A 22,903-nucleotide genomic window follows, 5' to 3' on the forward strand; every position below is an offset into this window, starting at 1 on the left:
CCCTCCTGGGTCTTCCTGCTCCACCACGGCCATCCCAGCATCTGTGAAAGTAGCATTAGGGATGGTTTGCAAGGCAGCACCTGCGTCTCGATGGCTGGGATGCTCCAGCTAGGTGCCGTGGATTGGCAAACACAGCGCTGCTGGTGGCACGGAGAGCTCGGTGACCCAGGGACACTTTCTAGAGACCCGCACACATGCGATGCCAGGCCCTGGGACCAGCCCAGGGAGGAGGGGGTTGCAGTCTCCTTGTATGGGGTGCTGGTCCACAGAGGTGAAGAGACTGAATTGCTCAACACTACATTGTATTTTAATCTAATCTTGTGAAATCAGGATGTACTGGAGATGATGCATTCCCTTTTCCTCCTACAACAAAGCATATAGGAGTTCAGACAGCTGCCAGCATGTCACCTCCAGTCCTGGTGACGTGGGCTTCAGTTCCTTGCTAACCGCAGTTCCTGTGGTAAGATTTTGAGCCTGGAATGGAGACGCAGGACAACTACTGCAACAGTGGGATAGAGATTTACCAGAAGGCCCTAAAATGCAGTGGGAAGCAACTAGGAGGGAGAGAGGACAGGAGGACCACTTCTGCCACGTTGCTCCTTAAAGCAGCGACACCCAAGGGCTGCTCCAGAGGAGCCGTGCCCTGCTCTGAAACCCCCACACTGCTACTTAGGATGTACAAAAGTGGTCAGTGTGGGGTTTGGTGCCATTTCACACCTCCAGCACCTACAAGGCTCACAGGCTGGGACATCCCAGCAGAAGATCAAAGACCTGTTCAGCTCACGCCATCGAGCCCAAGCCCATGCACCCACCTGGACGCTCCTCTTGTCATCTTCACAGATCCTTTCCTTCCCCGCCACGGGTGGGCTGGGAGGGGGTGTGAGGAGGATTACCCATACAGATATCCCCTAACAGCCCTGCCCAGGCATCAACATATAATAAACTCTTTATGATTGCCAAAGACCCAGCCAGGCTAGAGACGTCCCAGCCTCGTTAGGCTTCCTCCAAAACATGGAAGAAGGAGGCAAAAGGAGGAATTGCCGTGTTTTCAGCGTTTCTGAACACACTGCATTTCTTTGGAGACGGCAGAGCATGTGGCAGGCAGCCAGCTCCAGATTAGTTTGTTTTCCACCTGGTTTTCTGGGTCCAGGTGCAATCTTTCAAGAGCAGGGAAGCAGGGACTGGAGAGGAGAAACCCACCTCCAAAGGGGGAGTTTTCTAATCAGCCTCCCCCAGCTGCTCCCTCTCCCTCCCCCAGCAGCAAGGACCAGCCCCAACAAGCAGAGCGATACCGAGGCACCTCACCATCCAGGCTGCTGCTCACAAGATTCAGGCTGTGGCAAAATGAAAGGTAAGTAAGTGGATTGCGTCCTGCCTCCAGCCCCTGAGCAATTAAGAGATTAATGCAGCCCTTTAAAACGCGGGTGGTGTGTAGATTTTTAGAGGATTTCACTTTCCAACCTCAAAGGCCTGGGGGGAGGGAGAAGAAAAACAGTACCTTTTTCTCTACATTGTCAAGTATCAAAAACTCAGTCTGCATTTGGTAAACACTCGCTCCACCCGCTTCAAATGGGTTAAAGAACAAGTCCCTCTCCGTTTACTAATAGGTAAACTGAGGCACAGCTCTTAAGTGAGTTTATCAAAGTTAGGGAAAACCTTTGCGGCAGAGGGACATATAGAAACCCCATCTTTAACATCGCTTTATCCCGACCATTTGGCAGTAGAGCTGCACAAATGACGGCTGGAGGAGCTGGCACCAGTGGCCGTTAGTGCTCTTCCAGCCCCGGTTTGCACAGATCCATTACGGGCACCTTACCACTAGATCTGTGATCCTGCATTGCCAGGTAGGAATCGTACACGTCCTTCCTCAAGAAGTTGAGAAAGCCGATCTTCCTGGCAAACCTGCAGACGAAAGCCTGCTCGTAGAGGCAGTTGAGGAGAAAGCAGCCCTGGATGTGGTCTTCCTCTGTGCCCGGGACCTGCTCCACGAGAGCCAGGTTACAAGCAGGGTCCTTACAGCAGGCTCTCATGCAGTCCCTGCTCCGAGGGACCATGGGGGACGACAAGAAGGTGGCTCCATTCTGGACGGAGGCGTCTGTATCCAGCACCAAATCTGGCACCCCTGCCGTAAAGTCCTCCAGGCACGTTTCACCGAAAGGTTTTTCTTCCTGCCCTTCGCCGACGTTCACCACCAGCACCAAGCAGACCCAGAGCACAAACCATGGACCTGGACTCCCTCTGGCCATCTTCACACCCCGATCCTCACTGCCTTGAGTCCTTAATCCTTTCCTAAAGGACGGGAGAAGATAGATGAAGCTAAAAGGGACGGTATCCAGGTGCATGCCACCCCGGGGCGAGCGGGGACCCGGAGCGCGGCTTCGCCGCGCTCCGGGTCTCCGCTCACCCTGGGGTGGCCAATGTGTCCCCCCACCCTGCAACTCATCCCCAGGCATCCGCTTTCAGCCCCCCACCTGGGCGGTCTCCGGTGAAACCGATGCTGGGAGCAGGGTGTCCCCCTCGTCCCCCCGCCGTGCCTTCACCCCTCAGGTGTGCCTTCAGCTGCGTCCAGCGGAGACAAAGGCACGGAGAGTGCAGGAAGTGAAAACCAATTCCCTGAGAGAGGGGGAAGGAAAAAAAAAAAAAAAAAAAAAAAAAAAATCAAGTCACTCCCCTGCATGCTGAATTACGTAAGAGGAAGGGGAGGAGAGCTGGGCTGATACCATCTTCCACTCCTCTGGTGATACCTCTTCCACTCCCTCCCCGTGGGAGCCCAGAGCGGTACTCTCGCTCACGCAGGTGCAAGGGTACCCGCTCCGGATGAGCATCCCACCAGCCGGCTGCTTCCTGCATCCCCGTGCTTTGAAGGAACCGAAAGCCGGGGAGCACGCTGTCTGCGTCCTCTGGCAATAGCCCTCGTGTTCCCGTGTGGCTCGGGCCACCATTAGCCCAGGTCTTGCTAACCTGAATGGGTGAACCTTGCAGCCGCATCTACAGCACCCGCTGCCATCGCTGTTGCGAGATGTTTTGTGCCCAGTGCAGGCATCTTGAAATCATGAATTCCCTGCTCTTGGGACACAATATTCCTCTTGGGTGAAGGCACTTGGGAGCGTGCGGGGGGGCTGCCTGCGTGGCGGGAGCCCTGGCACCGCAGGAGTCAAAACTTTTAGTAATCACCCCCCCCACTGACGAGCAACATTTCACTACTCTCCTCGATCTCGTAGAGATCAGTTGCGGTCCATTTATAGTGCCCTTGACTTGCAGGACGGTGCTGTTTGGGGCCACGGGAACACAAAGGCTGCCTGCCATAACTTCCATGTATTTTCTCTCTTCCTGCTTCTACTTGCAGATCCATGATCAAATTCCTCTGCTCAGCAGATACACCAGTGTCATCCACCCCCCTCTGCCTGTAAACAGTCCTAAAGCCCCTGGGTAAACTGCTCTTAGCCCTCTGTCGTAGTCCTTAGGAAAGCAGGGAGTGCTTGTAATTTGCTTGGACATTATTTGTAATGAAATATTGCATCACTTAAAAAAACAGCAGCAAATGTGAGATGGTATTGAGTGGCATATCTTCGAAAAGAGATGGTGAGCAGCAGCTACGATTCAAACAGCAGCTGGCTTTGCGGTTTTGGGGACTGTTCTGGTGTCCAGAGTTTCAATTCTTGCTACTTCTTTCTGTACCTCTGATCCAGCCTCATGTATCCTCACGGGATTTATTGAGAGAGCTTAGAGACATGTTTCCCCCTCCTGGCTGTCACAGACAAACGCTATAGGAATGTAATGTTGTGGGAATATTATTTTTCAATACCTCTCATGACTTTCTATGGCCTGATGCTGACATTTGTGTATACTACTGACTTCTGTTTGGAAAAGGGAATTGCTTTCATCTGGCTATGGTAGGGTATAAAAAAAAAAAAAAAATACAGGCAAAGCCTAAACCATGAAAATAGATGGTAGGGCAGTAGGAAACATGCATGGCTGCAGAGCAGAGAGATGTTTGTTTTCCTTTTTGCTATATGAACCTTTGTCAGAAGCAGCATGGGTGTCTCCCACTCCACACTGACCCCATCTCTACACCAGGTCTTTAGGACCCACCTGCAGACCATGCAAGCCGTAAAGGGAGAGCTGACCTCGCTGTCCTGCACATCTTCTAAAAACATGCAGGAGAAATAAAAACAACAACGAGGTTGTCTCCTCCTTTTATTCTGCACTGCCTGAGGCACTCTGCTGGGGGTTCCCTCTTGTATTTAACATGGAGGAGACTTTTTCCTGGATAAATATTTAAAGCCTTCAGTCTGGAGCCAGGGGAGACTCAGTGCGGTTCCCTGCCACAGGAGCGTGCTGCTCAGGGAGCGGTTGGCCCCATCCCCTTTGCAAACCAGCGACCGTGCTCGGATATCCGCACTGGCAGAACTGCCCCTAAACAGTCTGGTTTGGTATTTTTGTCTAACTGGCGATAATCCAATCTACCTCAGCAGTAGTGTTGTGTTACAAAATCTCTGTCAGGGATTTCCTGCAAACCTGAAGGACGTGACGTCTCTTCTGCTCGTGCCAGGTAACATAACTCCTACAAACACAGAGCTGGGGGGACACCTTGATTGGCATCTCTAGCCCCTTTTTGTGGGTTTTTTTTGGTTTGTTTTTTTTTGTTGTTGTGTTTTTTTTTTTTTTTAAAGTTAATGAAGGGGTAAGTTGATCATAAGCTGATCAAGCCTAGCCTTTAGAGTAGGGGGTTTTAATAGCTTTTGCTCTCAGCAGAAGGCTGTGCTAATGTCCTGCTGCAAGGTTTTCTGCTGCTCACCCTAAACTTATTTATAGTTACTTTATATTCAGTTTGCTTGTGTAGTATTGTCCTTTCATTGCAAAATCTTCTCTCCTTTTGTCTTCTTCAGCTGTATTTATTTTAGTGAAATCATATCCTACCTCAGCCTTCAGTTTGCTAGTGCAAGCAAGCCGTCATCTTTCAATCACTTCTTTTATGGTAGAGTCTCCATTTCCCCTCTGTTATCCTAGTGGCCTTTTTTCTGCACATTTTCCAGTTTCAGGTTTTTTATTATTAAATGTGTGTTACACAATTCTATGCCACAGTCTAAAGAATGAATCACCATTACCAGGTATTTAATCCTCTCTCTCTCTCTGCTGGAAATGCATTGCTGAATACATCTTGGGATCATATTAGTATCATTCATAGGCTCACTGCTGAGCCATCTTATGAACAGTGCATATTTTATGGATCTTGGTCTTGTTCTCTCTGCCATTTTTAGCTGATCAGCCCCCAGCTAAATTTTTTTATGACAATTTCCTAAGTATGCAATCTTACTTTTTATATTCTCTATATTCTTAAATTTGACCCATTTTTTTTCTGCTTAGCAGATGAGGCTGGCTTGTTTATTTGACCTTTAAAGATCACATTTTTGGTCCTCCACTGTAGGAGGGATGCATCCCACCTCTGTGCCAGTAGCACAGTTTCTAAATATGCCCAGTTTCTTCTGGAGAGGTTCAGTAATTAAAATTTTAATTGAGATCAGTCCCAAGATCAAGGACTTCTACTAGGAACCTCTCTCTGTTGCAGCAGCTTTCCTTCCAACTCAGTAACGTACTCTTTGCCCTCCTAACCTGGAAATCCCATCGCAGCCCTCATCTTCTGCCAAAGGAATAATTTCCCACGACTTCAGCTGAGCCGTGTGTTATTCGCATTAGCGTGAAAGGAAAGTAGGGTGTGTGATTTTATGACTTGGGAGTGTTTTTAAGGGGTCCTGAAACAGTGAGTCATCATTAACGTTTGTCTGTCTTTGAGAAGTGTCTGCTCTCAGTCTGGCAGCAACTATTCAGGAGATGACTCGGGGGGGTAAACCACACCGTAGTTTAATATTTGACTAAGATTATAAGAGCTCTTAGACACGCCTGGCTTGTAACAAACTCGGAGCAGGAGCCTGCGTTGCCTGCCTTCTTGTGATCGCTACGGAGACCCCAGCACCCATCGGCAGGTGGATGCCCACCTTCCAGCAGGATGTCACCCCAACAGGCAGAAAACCAAGGAAGACTTGGTCCAGGTCCCCTTTGCCCCGCTGTGCAGCCCAGCTCCGTGGCATCGCCGTCTGCGATGGCTTCCTGACAGCAGCTTGTCCCACCGGCTGCTGCAGACGAATCCATTCTGCTGTGCTTTACCTGGGAACTGCTCCATGTATAATTAACGCTTGGGAGACAGGTTTGCTCGCTTGCTTGTTTTGTTATATTTGCCTCAGGTTAAACCTCCTGGTGTGGTTTAGGGGTGAGACCCGGATGCAAGTGACGGCACAGAGATGTGGCAAAGGAAGGAGACAGGGAGGGACCTCATCGGGCCGTGACTAACCACCGGTCCTCTGGAATGAAGCAAGGGAAAGGATGACAGGCTGCTGAGTCCTCCCGAGAGCCGTTCCCATTGCATCCAGGGTAGCTTTGGGGAAGGGAGTTACAATGAGGGTATATTGTTTCTTCGGTAAAGTTCTTGTCTACTCTCCTGCATGGCACTGGCTTTTATTTTAATGTTGCTGGCCAAGGTAAACCCTTAAGGGCAGGAGCACTGGGAAAGGAAGAAGGGAAAATAGTGCCAAGACTAGTTACACCAAGAAAGTATCTGCCTTTTTGTCTTGTCTACGCTAGGCTTTACAGGGAGACAGGTACGGAAATGTGAAGCAAAGAACCTTCAATTTTCAGGAACTAGAATAAACTTAACATTTCCCATTGAAGTCCCCATAGGCAACCTGAGCTGTTCTTTACAGCACCTGTGCGTGGAACAGGATCGGCCATGGGATTCCCCATGGCCTCTCCTTCTCCATCGCTTCCCACAGTGACTGCATTCCCGGGAACCTTCTGACTTTCAACACCTTCAGGCCAGCTGGCAGTGCCTCCCGTGGAAGGCTGCTCTGTGTTTGTAGATGGCGATTTCCCTGCAGGTGTCATCGCACCCTTTCAAGGGGATCGGCTCACAATAAACTTCTTGGTGCAAGAACTATACAGATGGCCTCTGTAAGCCTGAAATGTTGAAAGCAGGCTGGAAAACAAGGAAGATCCCCTTCATCTATTCAGCCAGTGCTTCTCTTGTCTCCAACTCTTCCATTCAAGGACTTGCTGAAATCTCTGCGCCACATGAAAACACTGATAATGCTTTCAGTGCCGCAGGCCTCTTTCTGTAGGGCAACAGCAAAGCAATACAAGAGGGAGGGCAACAAAACAACATGGCCGGGTTTTCAAAGATCCCCGAATAATCCATTTGGCATCTAATTCATGTTGTCAGCTTCACCTAAGTATTCAAGGGGGCAGGGGGGCCTTCCTTCCCTTTGGAGATGCTTACTCATCCCACTACTTATGGGGTGACTGAGGATGGACACAGATAAGCAGAATTAATTACCTAAATAAGGAGGGAGTCCAGGGTTTGCTACTCCTCTGGTGTGCCAAAGCAGTAAGTACAACTGTTTCTCATTTACCCTTCTCAGCTGCTGATGAGCCATTAGCCTTTACGCTTCACTTGACTGCCAGTAACAGAGGCAGGAGGGCAGGCAGGCAGGAGGGCAGGCAGGCAGGCAGGCAGGCTCCCCTGACCTCTTATCCTTATTGCTGAGACCTGTCTGTTTTCTGAGTCGGTGCCAAATAGTGCAATTTTGGGCTGATCAGTCAAATACTAAGTTGGGAAATGTTTTCCTCTGTCTCTCGGCATTCTTCCTTCTCACTGCCCTTTCGTTGCCTTATGAAAGGCAAGACTGTCGGGGGAGAAGAGTAAGACTGATTATCGATCGCCTGGCTGAAGAATATACAGGCTGCTCTCCGCGTGCTGGTGGGAAGGCAGCAGTACTGCTCAGGTGAGAGGTGGGGACTGTGTGAGCTGGAAACCCCTGGCTGCTTCCTTAAGTCTCCAGGAGTTGAAGGCGAGAGATGATGCGCTCTCCCCCTTCTTGCTAGAGCTCTGGGGCAATGGTGCAGCCTTTTTGGTTTCCACGCTCCTGTGGAGACACTGGAGGAAGAGGGAAGTGTGTGATGGAGGTCAAGATGCTGGGTGTACTGGGGTTGCTCACTCGGGGCCCTGGATTTTTTAAATCTCCAGCCCTGGCTAGATTTTCTGATCCGCACAACTTTTTTCTGTGCCTGTTCTTGCTCACAGGAGGGTGTAGAACCTCTTTACCTTGTGGTGTCAACGTAGTATTGATAAAGTCACCTCTGCTGTCTTCCCTGGTTTAATTTGTATTAACTATCATGTTTGCAGCCACAGGGAAAGTGATTATTTTCTAAAACAGGTGGAGAGTGGCTTCTGGCTGTCCTGAAGGGAAACGTTCCTCTCTAGGCTGGGACTCAAGGGAAAGGGGCCGACCTGGTTCTCTGGAAAGATGAGCTGGCGCCCTGCTGAATTATTGAGCACGCACCACAGTTGCCAGCTCGGAGAGAAGGAGAAGCACCAGCTTAGGTCACAGGTGTGGGATGGAGGTTATTAGCTTCAAGAACAGAGGAGCGTAACCGGATCTGCCTCACGCACTTGGTTGCTCTGCTGCCTGGATCAGTGTCACAGCTGCTTGGCACTACGACGTAGATGCTCAGCTTGGTTTGGTGGCCCTCTCTGGGGCCATAGACAGTCACAAAAGCCCAACTCCACAGTATCAAATCCCCCCTTTCTTTCAGAGGCAAAACCTCACTCTTAGGGCAGGCCTGGAGGAGCAGCAACCCCAGGTCACACATGTGGACACTGAGGCACAGTGTTTCAGTCTAACACTCAAATGTGTTGGCCGTGTTTAAACGCCCTTTATTCAGCTACATAATTGACAAGCAGATTTGCAGAGGGCATGATCACCAGCAGCTGCAGCAGGAGGTCCATTGGAGCTTACGTGTGTGCAGCTCTTGTGAAAAAACAGGTTGTCCGACTAGATGACTTAGTTGCCCAAGTACGTGTGTTCACTTCTGAAATTTTGGTCCAGGTTGTGTGCCCAAGTCTGTAAGGAGAGATAACTAGGTTGCAAGTAAGATCTCATCTTCCAGCCATGCCTGAGATCTCCGAGATCCCCCCACTGTGCATGTCCAGACAAAATGGTGAATGTCCTTCTCTCCCTTTGGCCACCTGAATCTGCTGTGATGCAAGGAAAGGACAGGATGGGGTGCAGCACTGTGAAAAGAGTCATGCAGCTGCTTCTTGTTTGGTGGCAGCTGGCACTTACCAGCACTGGCAGGTGGCTGCTGCACCCGTAGGAGATGCTGCCTCGTTCAAAGGGGACAATATCACTTACCCTGCCTGTGGCACCCAATCCTGTGTCTGCAGGAACTTCTACCACACCCTCACGGAGTGATCTTGCACACAGTCTTTTCGCTTCTTCCTCTTGCTTTAATGATAGATTTAAATAGTTTATTACTGGAGGAGGCCTACTTTATCTGTAAACATTTATTTCTATATTGCCACCTTCTCATTACAAAGAATTCATGACTAAGCTCGGATAAGCCAAAGCAGTATGATGAACATCCTGTAATATGGCTTATTTTGGCTCACAGCTTTCCTGAGAAGGCCTCTGACATCCCCCTCTGAACGTCTTATTCCGTTGTAGGGTGACACTGATAGAGCAGCACGAAGGCACCGGGGTCTGCTTATTACTTTGTCGACAGAGTACGGACGGTGGGGTGAGTCGTGGACCTTTTCAGATGTGGTATCTCGGCGCATTGCTCACGCTCAAGTGAGGTTACAAGTCAAGAGCCACTCAAGCTGCTTGAAGAGCCATTAGGGCAGGTTATATTCCCCTTTCCCTCTTCCTCACACCTATCCTGTGACCTCTGGATCCCGTGCTTCATAAATTCAACTGTGCTGGCAGAAGATTAACAGGGCAAACCTCATCTTTCATGTAGAGTTGAACTGACCTGCTCAACGAGGAGCACCAGAGGCAGCACAGGGGATGGAGGAAGGGGGCAACTTCCCTGCTGGCCCTTCAGCTGCTGCAAATTTTTGGACTGAGTCAGGGATGCCAGGTAACTTCTCTTGTAAGTCTGGTCCTCTTTCGCTGGTCTTAATGCCAGCCTGTCTGCAGTTTCTCGGGCCGAAAGAAAATATAGATTGTTTTCCCCTGTTAAAAAATATCAGTCCTTGAACACCAAAATAGAGCACTTCTATTTGGAGACGGGAACTTGACACCTGGCAGTGTGTGTCCTTTGGTCCAGAGTTACCTTGTGAAAATCTGCCCGTGTTGGGCCAGCATATTAACCTTTGAAAAGTCAACAGCTGTAAACACATTATAGGATGTTCAATGGGTTTGGCAAGGTTTCTAACAGTTAAGAATCTCTGAAGAATCTGTACTTACTGAGTATGTTTTGAGCCTCTCACAACGTGGATTTTTTCTGCGAAATTTAAATAAGACAGTTTTAGGAATGAGATTAGAGGGAGGATACAGCCAACCAATGAGGAAAAATAGGTAAAGCTGCTTAAATTAAATAGCTGAGAGCTGTCTTCTAAATAGAAGTTTTAGGCTGTCTGAAAAGCAGAGAAGATGATACCAGTTTCAGGTATACTTTAATACTTTATCCCTCACTGATGTGGAAGCAAGTTTCAGGATCAGCATTTTGTGGAATTTTCTGTCAGAAAAGGCTTTTATTTTTTGCTCAAATTCAGGATGAAAAGAAGGGCTGGAATGGCCCTGCCTATTTTTCTATCACCCTGTGTACAAGGTGCTGCTGGCTGGCTACACCATCCCTCTGGGCACAGGAATGTGACTGGGTATGACTTCCAGAGGAGACCAGCCCCCCTGCAGATTGCCCCATGCTGCCCGGCAGCAGCTATCAGTAGGAGAAGGCTTGGTTGCTTTTCCTTTGGTTTATCTGGCTCTTGGTCTCCAAACTGTAAGTACCTTGGCTGCCAGGAGCAGCAGAGACTTACTTGCTTTTTCCACATAAATCATGAGACCGGCGTTGTTGGATCTGCTTCATGATGGAGGGTCTCAGCTGGTTTGTCCGTTCGATAGGGCAGCTCCCTGGGCAGGTCGCTGAAGGGCTCTGGGAACAGATGAATAAAGAGGGGTGATGCAGCGTCTAGAGGGGACGCAGGTGTCCCAGTGCCCTGGCACCCCATAAATACAGCCAGCCTGATTTCTGTTCCTCTCAACAGCGCTGCTCACACGTATCCTTCTAAAATGGCATAGGGCAATAATGCTGCAGACCTTTAACCTGTCTTCCAGTAAGAAAGAAATTGTAAACCGAGCAATGATAACATATAGTACGATAGCAGTTTATGATGCTTCAGCAGGTGAACCTGTTTACCATGAATACTTTTCTGTGGGAAGGAGGTAGTGCTGTATCCCTAGACAGGCCTTCCCCTGCAGTATCATCATGTCAAATACTGTACTTTTCTTTTTTTTAATATCAGCACGGATATTTTGTTTTATCTCAGAAGCACCTTGCTCAAATGATCTCAAATTCAGGCCACTGGGATTTCTACAGAAATTTTTGAGAAAGCTGGAATAAATTTACAGATTGTAGAACAATGGAACCGCTGAGTCCTAGTTTGGCTTGCAGTGTCACTGACCTAGTATTCCCACTCCTGTAAAATAGTGGTTGTAGCCACCTGACTCCGGACCACTTCTCCTTATCTGTGCTGGGTCCAGTGCTTTAGCCAGAAAATGCCAAATACACCATTTCGATGGGAGCTAAACCCAGTAGCTGTAGGCAAAGTAGTTTACAGAGGCTCGTGGAGCTTGAACACAGCAGGATTCAATGCATTATGTATGGATCAGCCCTCTGGAATTGCACACGCACGTAAGTTACTCCTGTAGGAAACCAGTCATTTAAAACCTCTTTCTTCCCCACCTCTTGGAGCTGACTTGCGTTAAATATTAACAAACTTGGTTCATCAATTCCCTGGTTCACTTGGCTTCTTTTAACAACAGATGTTACTACAACAACTCCTCTGCCTGCCTCCCTGCTCCTGCCAGCACAGCCGACGGTGAAACCCAAGAATCTGCTGCTGTAACTCTGCCTGCGGAGCCTGGCTGCTGCCCCGGCCGTGTGGTCTCCCCCACCTCTCTCCCTGGGACCACGGATGCTGCCCGTCTTTGGCGTCTGTGAGTAGCTTGTGCTGCGAGGCAGTAGTTGCAGAGGGGCGTTGGTTAAAGGAGACAGAGGAAAGGAGTGAGGAGCCCACGGGAAGGTGAGTTCCTGCTGTCAGAGGAGGAGGAGGACGCGGTGAGCATGGCCAGCAACTCCAGCGCGCTGCCCCGGGTGACTTTCCAGACGCCAGAGAAACCTGGGGAGGAATCATCACCCAGGAAACTGGGCAAGTTAACCATAAAGTACAACCGCAAAGACCTACAGCGCTGGCTAGACCTGGAGGAATGGATCAACGCCCAGCTCCAGGAGCTGTATCAATGCCGGGTGAGTAGCTGGGGCAAACCAGCCCCTCACACGTCAGGTGAATGGGACTAGAGGCCCTGTGTGCTGCGACAGAAGTTTGCTTGCTCTGCCTTACTGGAAATAGCTTCTCATCTTCAGTCTTCATCTTATTGCCACCTGCTACAGCACTCTTTCTGGTGTGTCTGCCGTCAGAGAAGCTTGCACCCATATAATCCAACTGGCTTTAAACTGCCTGGTCTTGCATCTGCTGGGCGCCTGTAGCTATTGCTCAGCGTGAGTAGCAGAACCTAGAGAGATGTACAAACTGGGGATGCTTCTTGTTGCTGAGCTCCATGCGGTGAGTGGCTTTGCTGCAAGCAGTATCTGAGCAAGCTGGGTTAGAGTTATCAGTGTCACAACACTGTCGCTATAGCTGCTGTTCGAATGAGACACTCTGGATAATGCTGTATCTGTAGCTGCAGAGGCTGGACACTGCTGGCAGCAGGGGAAGAAAGAAAAAGAGAATGCTCAAATGTAGAGAACTTATGCCTTCATCTTCACAAATCCCCAGAGCTGTCTTCCTTGCCTGAGATTCCCCTTGCACCAGGAACAGTCCCTCCTAAATTCTTCCTGCCCGTCTGAGAGCTGTCCCACTAAGAAAGATCCAGGAGTGCCTAGGTCCAGCACCTGAATGGTACCAGTCTTTCCTTGAGCTGTTGCAAGGTACATGATATTTTTTTTCTTCAGGATGGTGTGACATTTAAGTCAAGTTCCAGCACTGGCGGGGGACACTGAAATTTTAACCTGGTAGTATCGCTTTTATTCATATTTTGTGCTTAGATGGATGGCGCTTACACCGGGAGCTTTCGGAAGGGATAGTGCTTTTCCGTGTTTGAGATAATTCCTTTGGAGTGTGGTACAGGAAAAGGGGAAAGGATTTCCCACATTGTACATCACGGTCTTAAACCCATTTAAATAGCTTGACTAAGGGTTTTGCTTTTATCTGTAGGGCAATGGCTGATGCAGTGAGACAACATAGCTTTCTTGACTCACAACCCAGTACATCTTCAACGGAAGACATAGATGGGTTTAACAAATTGTGTAAAACAGCTTATTCATGTCCTGATGGGGATGGACTAAATGAACCGTCAAGCCCTTTCTGCCCTGTTTTCTGTATTAGCACCCCAGCACAGCGTTAAGCACGTTTTTGAGATACAAGGAAAAAAGAGCTGATGATCGCTTAGAGTCTTCCACTCCGAGCATTAGCAGTTTCAAATTGCAGTCGACAGTGGAAGTGGACATGTTAGAAGAGCCCAGGAAAGGCGATTTTTGTGCTATATGCTATGATGGTACAGAGAAGCTTTAGCCTCTGCCCAGGCTGATTGTCTGGGCCTGAGAGCCATAGAACGATGTCAGCTCCACGGCTGAAGAGCCGAACTTCAGGAACTCTCTGAGGTTGTCTTTATTATTGTTGTTGCTGCTGTTGTTTATTATTGTTATCATCATTATTATCATCTTTTTCCATGTGGCCGTTTCCTATTCGATATTTGTGGGAACGTACCAGGTTCTCATGCCATGTTGGGAGAGAAAAATAATTAATTTATGCCATATGCAAAGAACATGCAGCAGAAAACAAATATGGAGAAAAAGGTCCTTCCTTGTGTCGCAAATGCATGACTCCTCTGAAAATGAGTATGTTGCTGCTCCTGTTCTGTTAATTAACATTCTTAGACTTCCCAAACAATTTTATAGCTTGTTTAGTAAAAATGACAAAGGATAAAAGCTCATAATCTCTTGAAGACTTAATTGTGAATTTCCAGTTGGTTTCTAGTTTATAAAATGATAGTAATAAATTCTCAGCTGTATTTTAGACCTCTTGATAAAGCATTATGAAACATTATATAGTGTACATAGGAGCAAATGTTATCACTAGACCTAGTCAGGCAGGCAAAATTTAGCCACTCTGCGAAGTGCTAGAGCGGTGGTCCTGGTGAGTGAAGGCTCTTCCAAAGAACAGCGGCAGTGACAGTGTCGCTTGCCAACCGTTTAAGGGACTGTCCCTGGGGTTGGTAGCTCAGTTCAGAGAGCCCTTAGCCTGACTGTTGAGATTTGCCAGAGATAAGCAAGGAGAACGGCTGCTGCTTTGAGTAACAGAGCATCTTGCCCTTTGGGGAATTACTGCGGTTTTAAAGAGAAGGCTTGGGGTTTTTTTTTTGAGATGGATGAGAAGCGCTTGGTACCACCAGTAACACGACCCAAGATGAGGCTCCCTGTGTGCTACTCTTACTTGCCCAAGTCTACAGATGTACACTTGTAAAGGTGTCAGAAAAACAAGTCAGGTTATATGTTACCACTTCTGGTTTTCTGAGAATTAGGAGCTGTTTACTGTCACCAGAGTAGCTGCCCAAAGGGGATATTTTTTTCCCTACTACAAAATCCCAGCAGGCACAAGTGAGAAATCCAGCCATGCCCTTACAAGAACAGATTGCCAGTGGATTGCCTTTGCTAGCACCTCTCCAGCACAACAGGTTTCCCAACTTCCTGGTGTATTTGGGCCAACCTAAGATATTTGCTACCAGGAACTACTTGCCTGTTGCGACAGGACAAGGGGGAATGGTTTTAAAGTAAAAGAGGGTGGATTCAGACTAGATATAAGGAAGAAATTTTTTACAATGAGGGTGGTGAAGCCCTGGCACAGGTTGCCCAGAGAGGTGGTAGATGCCCCATCCCTGGGAACATTCAAGGTCAGGTTGGACGGGGCTCTGAGCACCCTGATCTAGTTGAAGATGTCCCTGCCCACGGCAGGGGGGTTGGTCTAGATGACCTTTAAAGGTCCCTTCCAACCCAAACTATTCTATGATTCTATGAACTACATAACATGATGCTGTGCCAGGTCAGAGACTGTTAATAGGGTACAACAGGGGGTTACATAGGATCTTTTCAAATAAATACATGTGCCACAGTAAATTACTTGTAATCACCCAGGTGTCCAGCAGGTCGTTCTGCTCGCCTCTGTGCATTGTGGCAAGATTATTTCGTTAGCCCCGCTAGTCTGGGCTTTCTTGGATCCACCAACTTCCATTGCATTGTCAGCTTCTTCCTCTGCTCCACCTGCCCTTAGCAGTGCAATGTTCCTCAGTGTCTTCCAGAAACCTGTGTGACAGAGTCAGAATAAACAGCATTGCAGATTCAAATGCCAGCAATGTTAGTGCAAACATCGCCTCCTGATACAGATAATCTGAATGCTATGCTATTTACCATCATGAGGCTTTTTGCAACAAAACTAAGACTCGGGAGACAATTTTGATTTTCAAGATACTAGGACCAGAAAGCCACAGGGAGATCCTACCCTGTCTCACCCTCCTGGCCTATTTAGCTTCTTAGCCAAAGTCAGGCTGGATCAACACCTGTTAACTAAACAGTCACACAAAAACTGTTACTTTTAAGAAGAAATGCCGTGTGGGTCACAGTACAATATATTTAACTCTGTTTTATTACTTATTGTCAAGTCAGCTGTATAACAAAACTGAACAAAGGTTTTCTACTTCCTCTCTGGCTTGGTATCAGAGACTGCTCAGAACAAGTTTCTTTTTTTCCTGTAAGTATTGCCTTTATTGTTTAATGTTTTACATACACATTCATAAATGCTACCCAGCAATCAGGTACTGCGCTGTTTACTCAGTATCCTTATTTTGCTGATCACTGTGTTAAAATATCACTAGTTTTGTGTTGTCAAAGATTCATTTTGCAAATACATTGGAAACCACAGACCGCTTTACTTAGTCTTGTAGAGACATGTGGAGCTAAAATGTGTCTGTGATCAAGTTTACAAATGTTTCCAGCTAACGCCCCCAGGCATTACAAGATTATTACTCCAATCACCAAAGCCTGGGGTCTCTCTTACATCAAAGGAGACTATTATATCCCTCTCATGTCTGTTAGAGAAAGCTGGCAAGATAGCTAGGTCTTTCAAAAGCGTAATTGTTTTTCTCTCCATTACTGCAAAAAGCCTTAGTATAAATACCAACTATGTGAATGTAGTTAGCCTAAAAGCCTAAAATCTCCTTGATTAGTTGTGCCTAAGATTAAGCCTGCTGAATTTCTGTTTGGTGAAGGCTTGTGCACAGTCTTCATAGATGAGGGTTGTCCCAGGCTGGCTTACATTGCATTGCAGTTGGATATTCTTGAAAGGGTCTTCCCACGATGGACGACGATCCCTGAGCAGTGGTATCAAGTGTTGAGGTGGGAAAAGATGAAAAACGTGTACATCAGGATGTGTGGCTGTAGCAGACACCAGAGAGGGGCTGGAATCCATGTCCTCTTTATAAGAACCTCCTTATTTTGAGACAATTTATATCTTGACCTCAACTTTCCAGCATAGTTTTATTGAAACTAGTTCCTTCTCAGCTGCTCAGTTCTTTAAAGATGGCCTCTACAGTTCTTAGAAGTTTGAAGGTTTATTAACTGTGTTTTTTTTTTTCTTTTTAGCTAAGAGAGGAAACGGAGGCAGCAGCTCCTGAACCACAAATTGATCTTGAAGATCTCCTGGAGGTCCCTAATGAAGAACAGAAATTAAAACTACAGGTCAGATAGAGGGAATTGGTGACTTGAAGTTAGGGACTTCCTTCATAAAGAGAAGCGGTGGTGCGTGGGGTACAGAGTATGTGTGTACGGTGTTGCATGACGCTTCCCTGTGTCTTAGCCTGTCAAATGTAGTAAGATTATATACCCTTTTTGTAGGGAGGGAAGAAAAGATCGACTCATAAAATACTAAAATGACGACTCCTTGGTTTTTAGGAAATCCTCCAGGAGTGCTCCAGCCCGACAGAGGTGAGTGAAGCACCATCAATATATGTAAGTTATACTGTGCTGTAAAAGTGTGTTTGTTGCCACTTGGCTGAATAGCCAAGATATTACTGTGCCTAACGTGACGTTGCAGATTTGTTTAATTCCCAATGGGAGGTGTTTGCTACTTTATTCTGCTGTGTTAGAAAAATACATGTACATCTACATGGATGAGCTGAAGGCAGAGCAGTGAAGCAAATAAGGAATGACGCTTTACAACCAAAGAAAGTTCATTCCATGTTTTGGACATCCTAAGCTGACCAGGCTGAGCTGCTATTTGGTCCTCAGTGTAGAAAAGCCATATACAGTGATACAGCTCACATAACCATCTTGCACGCTGTTAACTAAATGCATTCTTAGCTTAAACCACTCTAATGTTATGAGTGACAAGAATGTAGGATGGCCCTCGGATTGGATTGGGCAGGTAATTGTTGAGCAGTGGCCACATAAGTTAGTTTTACACGTGTTTTTTTTCCCGTGTGAACTTTACAAGTACTGCTTTTGAGTTAGAGAGTTAAAGAAATCCGACAAGCTATCACAATGTCCAAAGAAGTGGAGCCCAATACTTTGCAGTGCCTTCACTGCACGGCGTACCTGTGCAAAGTGGGGTCCCTGTCACTGCTTCAGTCACACGCATTGCGTGTGAACATTGTGCTTGGACATCACTCATCAGTCCCCACATCTTGTCAAGCCTATGTAGCTGTACAGTGATGAACGCACAGAAAATGAGGTGGATGGATGACTATCATTGAAATTCAATTCAGCTGTAGGAATCATTACAGATAGTCTCTTAGCAGGGTTTCAGCAGACAAGGCTGGCAATAGGGAAATAGTTTTCAGAGTGTCTGAATTTCAGATCTTAGGCAAGAACCCCATATTCCCAGAGAGATAACTGAAAAGAGTTTGCTCTACTGATTCACGAGCCATGAAAGCGTCTCGCGGACAGCATGGTACTTGCTAACTACAAACAGATACTGCTGCCCCATTGGCAAAAATATGTACTTTCATCCTGGTGATCTTGAATCCAGTCCCCTTGAAAGATCACAGCAGCCTATTTGCAGAAAGCAGACAGAGGGAACAAACTGGTTTCCTCTGAAGGGACTGACTGAAAAGGTATGTATCATCCTAGGCAGTTATTTCCAGAGCATGCTGTGGCAGGCAACCTCTGATCACCCAAGTGAGGAAGCTGGGCTTCCACACAGCACAAATGGTAACAAGCTGCAATACTTCCAGTGATCTTGCCTAATTACGAGGACATGTAGCTATCTCTTTGGGTGAGAAAGGCTGCACACTCCTTGGTGATGTTACTTGTCATGCAGAGGGTAAAGTTTGCACTAGTCACAGTGACTTCTGCTTGGAATAACCAGGCGGTCCAGTTTAGTTCATAGTCCCTGGCTGTGTCAGCAAAGTAGTTGGGGTTTATCTTCAGTAACTGCTCATCTATCTGCTCTGCCTGTCCTCAACCCCTGCTCCAGGTTATCATTAGACCTGCGTGCATTTTGCTCCACCTCTCCCCTGCCAGCCACTTCCTTGTAGAATTGGCACAGCTCCGAGATGGTTTGCAATCCACAACATGGAGCTTTACAGGTTCAACAAGAGGGACAGCTTGCTTTGCCCTAGATTGGGAGGGCAGCAGAAGTGGGCAGGAGGTTATGGTGGCAACAGGAAGCAGTGGAACCTAACAGAGGACAACAGCATCCTGAGGTCATCTCAAGGAGGAAACAGCAGGTATCTGGGATGAAGAGGGGCAGGCTGGCTCCTGGGGAGAAAGTAAACATGGCTACTCCAGAGGGAAACAGGGGACGGGAAGTAGAGGGGCTTTTACACCCTTCTCATCCATCAAAAGGTCTCCTTTCTTAAGCTAAAAGATAGGTTTGCTCAATACACGTCAAAATTCTGGTTTCTGCTCAACACGAAGGCGAATGTGGGAATAATGCAAGCACCATAGTACTCTGTGGGCTGGCGAGCACTGGAATTAACATGACATTCTGCTTCAACCAATTCTCATTGTAGGACTTCATTACGGAATTGCTTAGTCGATTGAAAGGTCTCCGGAGAGTCACCAATCCCCAGAAGAAATGACCTTGCCCACATGGAACACCCAGCTTTGGTCACAAGGAAAGGTGTATCTTCCCCACAAAAACCAGGATCAGCAACATCACTTCAGAATATGTTTAGGACTTACTGTTATTGAGAAACATCACCAAGTTTGTGAACTTTGTACCAGTGGTTTGAAGTCTCCACTCTTTCCAGATCTACACACACAGCAGGGAGCTAGAATGTACATTTTCCTGATTCTTAAAGGGCCTGTTAACCTGGGGAACAGGACAAGATGTCCTTCCTTTAGTTTCTTCTAGGAATTTCCATGCTGGCTGAGGAACACTGAATACAATTCTCAGGAGCTCATCAAGACGACTTTCTTTCCATCCACTGCAAGGAAAACAAGGCATTGGTTACCACTCATTCGTCAACACAGAAAATCAGTTACAGTTAAGCTGCGCCGTTTCAGTCTGGCTGGGACCCAGCTGTGATCTCCTGCCTGTTACTGCTGTACCTGACTCTACAGCATTGCACGTACTTTGTAAGTCTTATAAAGCCTCTGTTATTCATGAAGGTTGGACAGAAAATATACAGTAGGATGGAAGGAAAATGTTTGAGTGCACCTGGTCTGCTTAAGGGGAAGTTAGTGAAACAGCTGCTAAGGCTAATGGAAAAGAGATTGGTTTTCCTTTTTGTGGAATTTGGGACTTAATGGTTTAGAAGCGTCTTCTAAAGGAGCAAGGTCTGGGAACGATTTTTCTCATCATTTAAAAAGATGTTGGAAAATGCTTATTTTGTATATTAAAACAGAGAAAACTAGCTGTGCACTGCTTGCTTTTGCTCTCTTTTTAGACACTAAAGAAAAACTGAAGTGAAAAAATACCTGCTCCCAATTTCCCTGCAGGGAGCATCTCGGAGCGAGTGTTTTGCAGACAGGTAGGTCTCACAGATGAGAAGTGAAGCAGGACACTTTGTCTTGCTGCAAAAACTCTTCTGGCTACAACTAACACGTGGATGGAAAAATATGGAGGAAACTACATCCAGCCTCTCAGCAAGTCAGTAACTGGACACATGTGGCTAGGAAATAAGACAGCAAATGGAGGCTGATTGCACAGACATTATGTGCTGCTCCTACCTTCTCATGCCTGCCACTCAAACACAAGAGATGAGTTGCTGAGTCACATCCAGAAGGGGTCCTATGTACCAGTATGTTCAAGGCTAGCTTTGAGTACATGTTTTGTCAGACAGGGACAGAACGGGCCAACTCTGGAACAAAAGGGACATGCAGGTTTGCTAACAAAGACAAGCAAGAACTTTTGGGCTGGACCAGTAGTATCTTAAATCAGTCACAGGATGATGACTATTACCTTTTGCTTCCCTCCTATTTTCCAGAAGAAGTGTCAGTGACCAAGCTGTAGGCTGTGCACGTCTCTGAGAGGACAAAATCCAAGCTGCAGGAACAACTGTGATGTAAGGACTTGCTTCCCTTCACATGCTGTTCTTGTATGTGACAGCCTCCTGGAAGTTAGCAAGCCATGCAGCTCATACCTTGTCCTAAGGCTGCTCCAAGAGGCTCTAAGCCTCACCCACTAGGTTGGAGAAATGGTCTTTCTTTATCAGGTCCATATATATCTATGGTAGCCCTAGGGACATGCCATTTTTGGCTTAGTAAGGGGCTAATAGGACATGCCTGCCCTCCTGAAATGTCAACTTTGTAAGTAAAATAACAACAACAAAATTAAATCCAGAGCTGCACTGGTTGTAGATCTGGCATTGCTCATGGATTGACACCTGCTAAGACTCATGTATCACACCCCTTGAGAAAGGAGAGCAGCATCCTGACAAAGAGCTCTGAGCACTGTTAAAAACACAGACTAGGTTCAAAAAGAAGTTCAGGTGGAAGATCTAGGTGAACAGGCCATGAGCTGAGTGTCCTAAACTAGAGCTGTAATTAGCTGCAGCACAGTAGTGCATAGGAGTCCAGATTAATTACGTACCCTGCCAGGGGTCTGTTTTATTCTTCCGAGCTGCAACAGCACAAAGACCTGAGATGCCTCTCCTCTGGCCCAAGAGATGGATTTTCTCCACCCTGGGCATTGTTCTGTACTCCCTCAATGTGGAGTGATGCAAAGAGAATTTTTGTCTATGCTTTAAGGCAGACATTGTTAGAACCCAGGAAAAAGCAGGTTCTTGAAACTCCGCTTGACAGAAGTTGTCTTTGTGCTTATTCTGCAAGTAGCAGAAAAAGAGTAAGCTGCAGCCCCTATGATGTGCAGTTGGTTCTGATACGTGAGGACATCACCACCACATGACAGCGCTTCGAATGAGCACACTGTGATCATGGGGAACAAAGCAAGACGTGGCCAGTGCTAGAGGATTTCTCAGCTCACTGGTGCAAAAGAAGCAGCAACATTAAGGCAATCAGAGCAACTTCTTTTCTTTTAGTTCTTAAAAGTAGTAAATCATACTTGGTTTTACTTACTTTTTGGCTGTTCTCAGCATAGACCACATGGATAGACTGAAATTTTTTTTTTCCTTTTCTTTTTTTAATAACAGCTTCCAGTTAACTTTGCTGTTTCTCAGCACCATCACTAGCATAAGGCTGTAATGTTTGGTAGACAGGTACTCTGTAAGAATGTTTCTTTAAAGGAACTTTGCCCTCTTGATTACACCAAGATAACTCAGAATGTATGAAAGTTCATGTGCTTTTCTAATTAAAGGTTTATGAAGGTGTATAAAATAACCTTTAATGCAATTTTCCCTTACATTATGATCAACACTTACATTGCCTTTAAAAATATTCTGGCTGCTACATTGGGACGCATGACCATGTTACAGCACTTGAGACAATGTGCATGCTCGTGAACCACAGCAAATGCAAGTTAATGCAGTTTAACTAAGCCGAGATCTCTCTTTGTAAGCTAATCTGACTTCAATCTTGTGTTATCATTATTTTGAATTCTTTTTGGGGTGGAGCCTACATTTGATAGTTCACGTACAAAACATTCTGAGAGGAAAAGAAAATCTTCTTGTGCCCTCACGGCATGCTACAAAGACAGAAGCAAAGAAGCTGATTCTCTTTCTTGAAGATACCAAGCTCTCTTCAGTCCTTGAACGGCTATGACTGAAGTTGATCTGGCATGTCAGGAACTGATCGTTTACCAGTATCTTTACCAGCACCTTTTCAAAGACAAGGACAAGGAGTAAGCAACACAGCTAAAAGTGCACTACCCACTTAGAGGTCACACAGCATTCCTCTTTCACAATGACAGATTCAGGTCTGCTTCCTGCAGACAGCTGATCTAGATACCCCTTCCACCCCTACCTACATGGAGGCCACTGAGGCAACAGCTACAGTAAGAATGGCTTTTCAGGGGAAAGTGATTGGGCTGCCAACAAAACGGCCAATTACATGCAGAAAGCTCAGCAGCCACAAAAATGTCCATTAGTGGTGCAGGGAAAGCATCAGCATGCGTGTGTATGACTGAAGAGACTCTTCCATGTATGACTAAGTTCTATTTCAGGTATTGGGTTGGGTGCATTTCTGGATTCCTTGGGATAACCCCACAGAAACCAATCTGGGAAACTAAATAAACTGCTTCTGGCTGTAACCTGCTCCTTTACTACTGATGTGAACGGGGCAGGGCTCACAAGACAGACTGCCTAACTGCACAAGGAGCTCAAAGTTTGGTGGTGGC

The 22,903-nt window shown here is 46.9% G+C and overlaps 2 protein-coding genes across 4 annotated transcripts in view; one reads left to right on the forward strand and one right to left on the reverse strand.

The window, feature by feature from the left end:
• Nucleotides 1–19,421, reverse strand: part of SPINT1 (serine peptidase inhibitor, Kunitz type 1) — a 37,366-nt gene extending 17,945 nt beyond the window's left edge. Inside the window, exons 1-6 of one of the 3 annotated variants that reach the window (XM_075152168.1) lie at nucleotides 16,484–19,421; nucleotides 15,293–15,474; nucleotides 10,874–10,989; nucleotides 9,246–10,034; nucleotides 2,472–9,088; nucleotides 1,817–2,289 (exon numbers count right to left, since the gene is read on the reverse strand). In XM_075152168.1, coding sequence (XP_075008269.1) covers nucleotides 1,817–2,246 — 430 coding nt within the window. In that variant the 5' untranslated portion in view covers nucleotides 2,247–2,289; nucleotides 2,472–9,088; nucleotides 9,246–10,034; ... (1 more) ...; nucleotides 15,293–15,474; nucleotides 16,484–19,421. Of the gene's footprint in view, nucleotides 1–1,816; nucleotides 2,343–2,471; nucleotides 10,035–10,301; nucleotides 10,340–10,873; nucleotides 10,990–15,292; nucleotides 15,475–16,483 lie in introns of those variants that run through there. The other 2 variants (XM_075152169.1, XM_075152167.1) reach the window with 2 other exon arrangements.
• On the forward strand, nucleotides 12,131–19,247 carry PPP1R14D (protein phosphatase 1 regulatory inhibitor subunit 14D). The gene is made up of 4 exons (XM_075152171.1): nucleotides 12,131–12,363; nucleotides 16,810–16,905; nucleotides 17,119–17,151; nucleotides 19,179–19,247. Exons 1-4 carry the CDS (start codon nucleotides 12,181–12,183, stop codon nucleotides 19,245–19,247), a joined length of 381 nt encoding a protein of 126 aa, XP_075008272.1. The 5' UTR covers nucleotides 12,131–12,180.
• Nucleotides 19,422–22,903: the final 3,482 nt, after the last annotated feature.

The sequence above is a fragment of the Calonectris borealis genome, chromosome 5 (assembly GCF_964195595.1).
Source record: "Calonectris borealis chromosome 5, bCalBor7.hap1.2, whole genome shotgun sequence".
In the NCBI taxonomy this organism is placed as follows: Eukaryota; Metazoa; Chordata; class Aves; order Procellariiformes; family Procellariidae; genus Calonectris; species Calonectris borealis.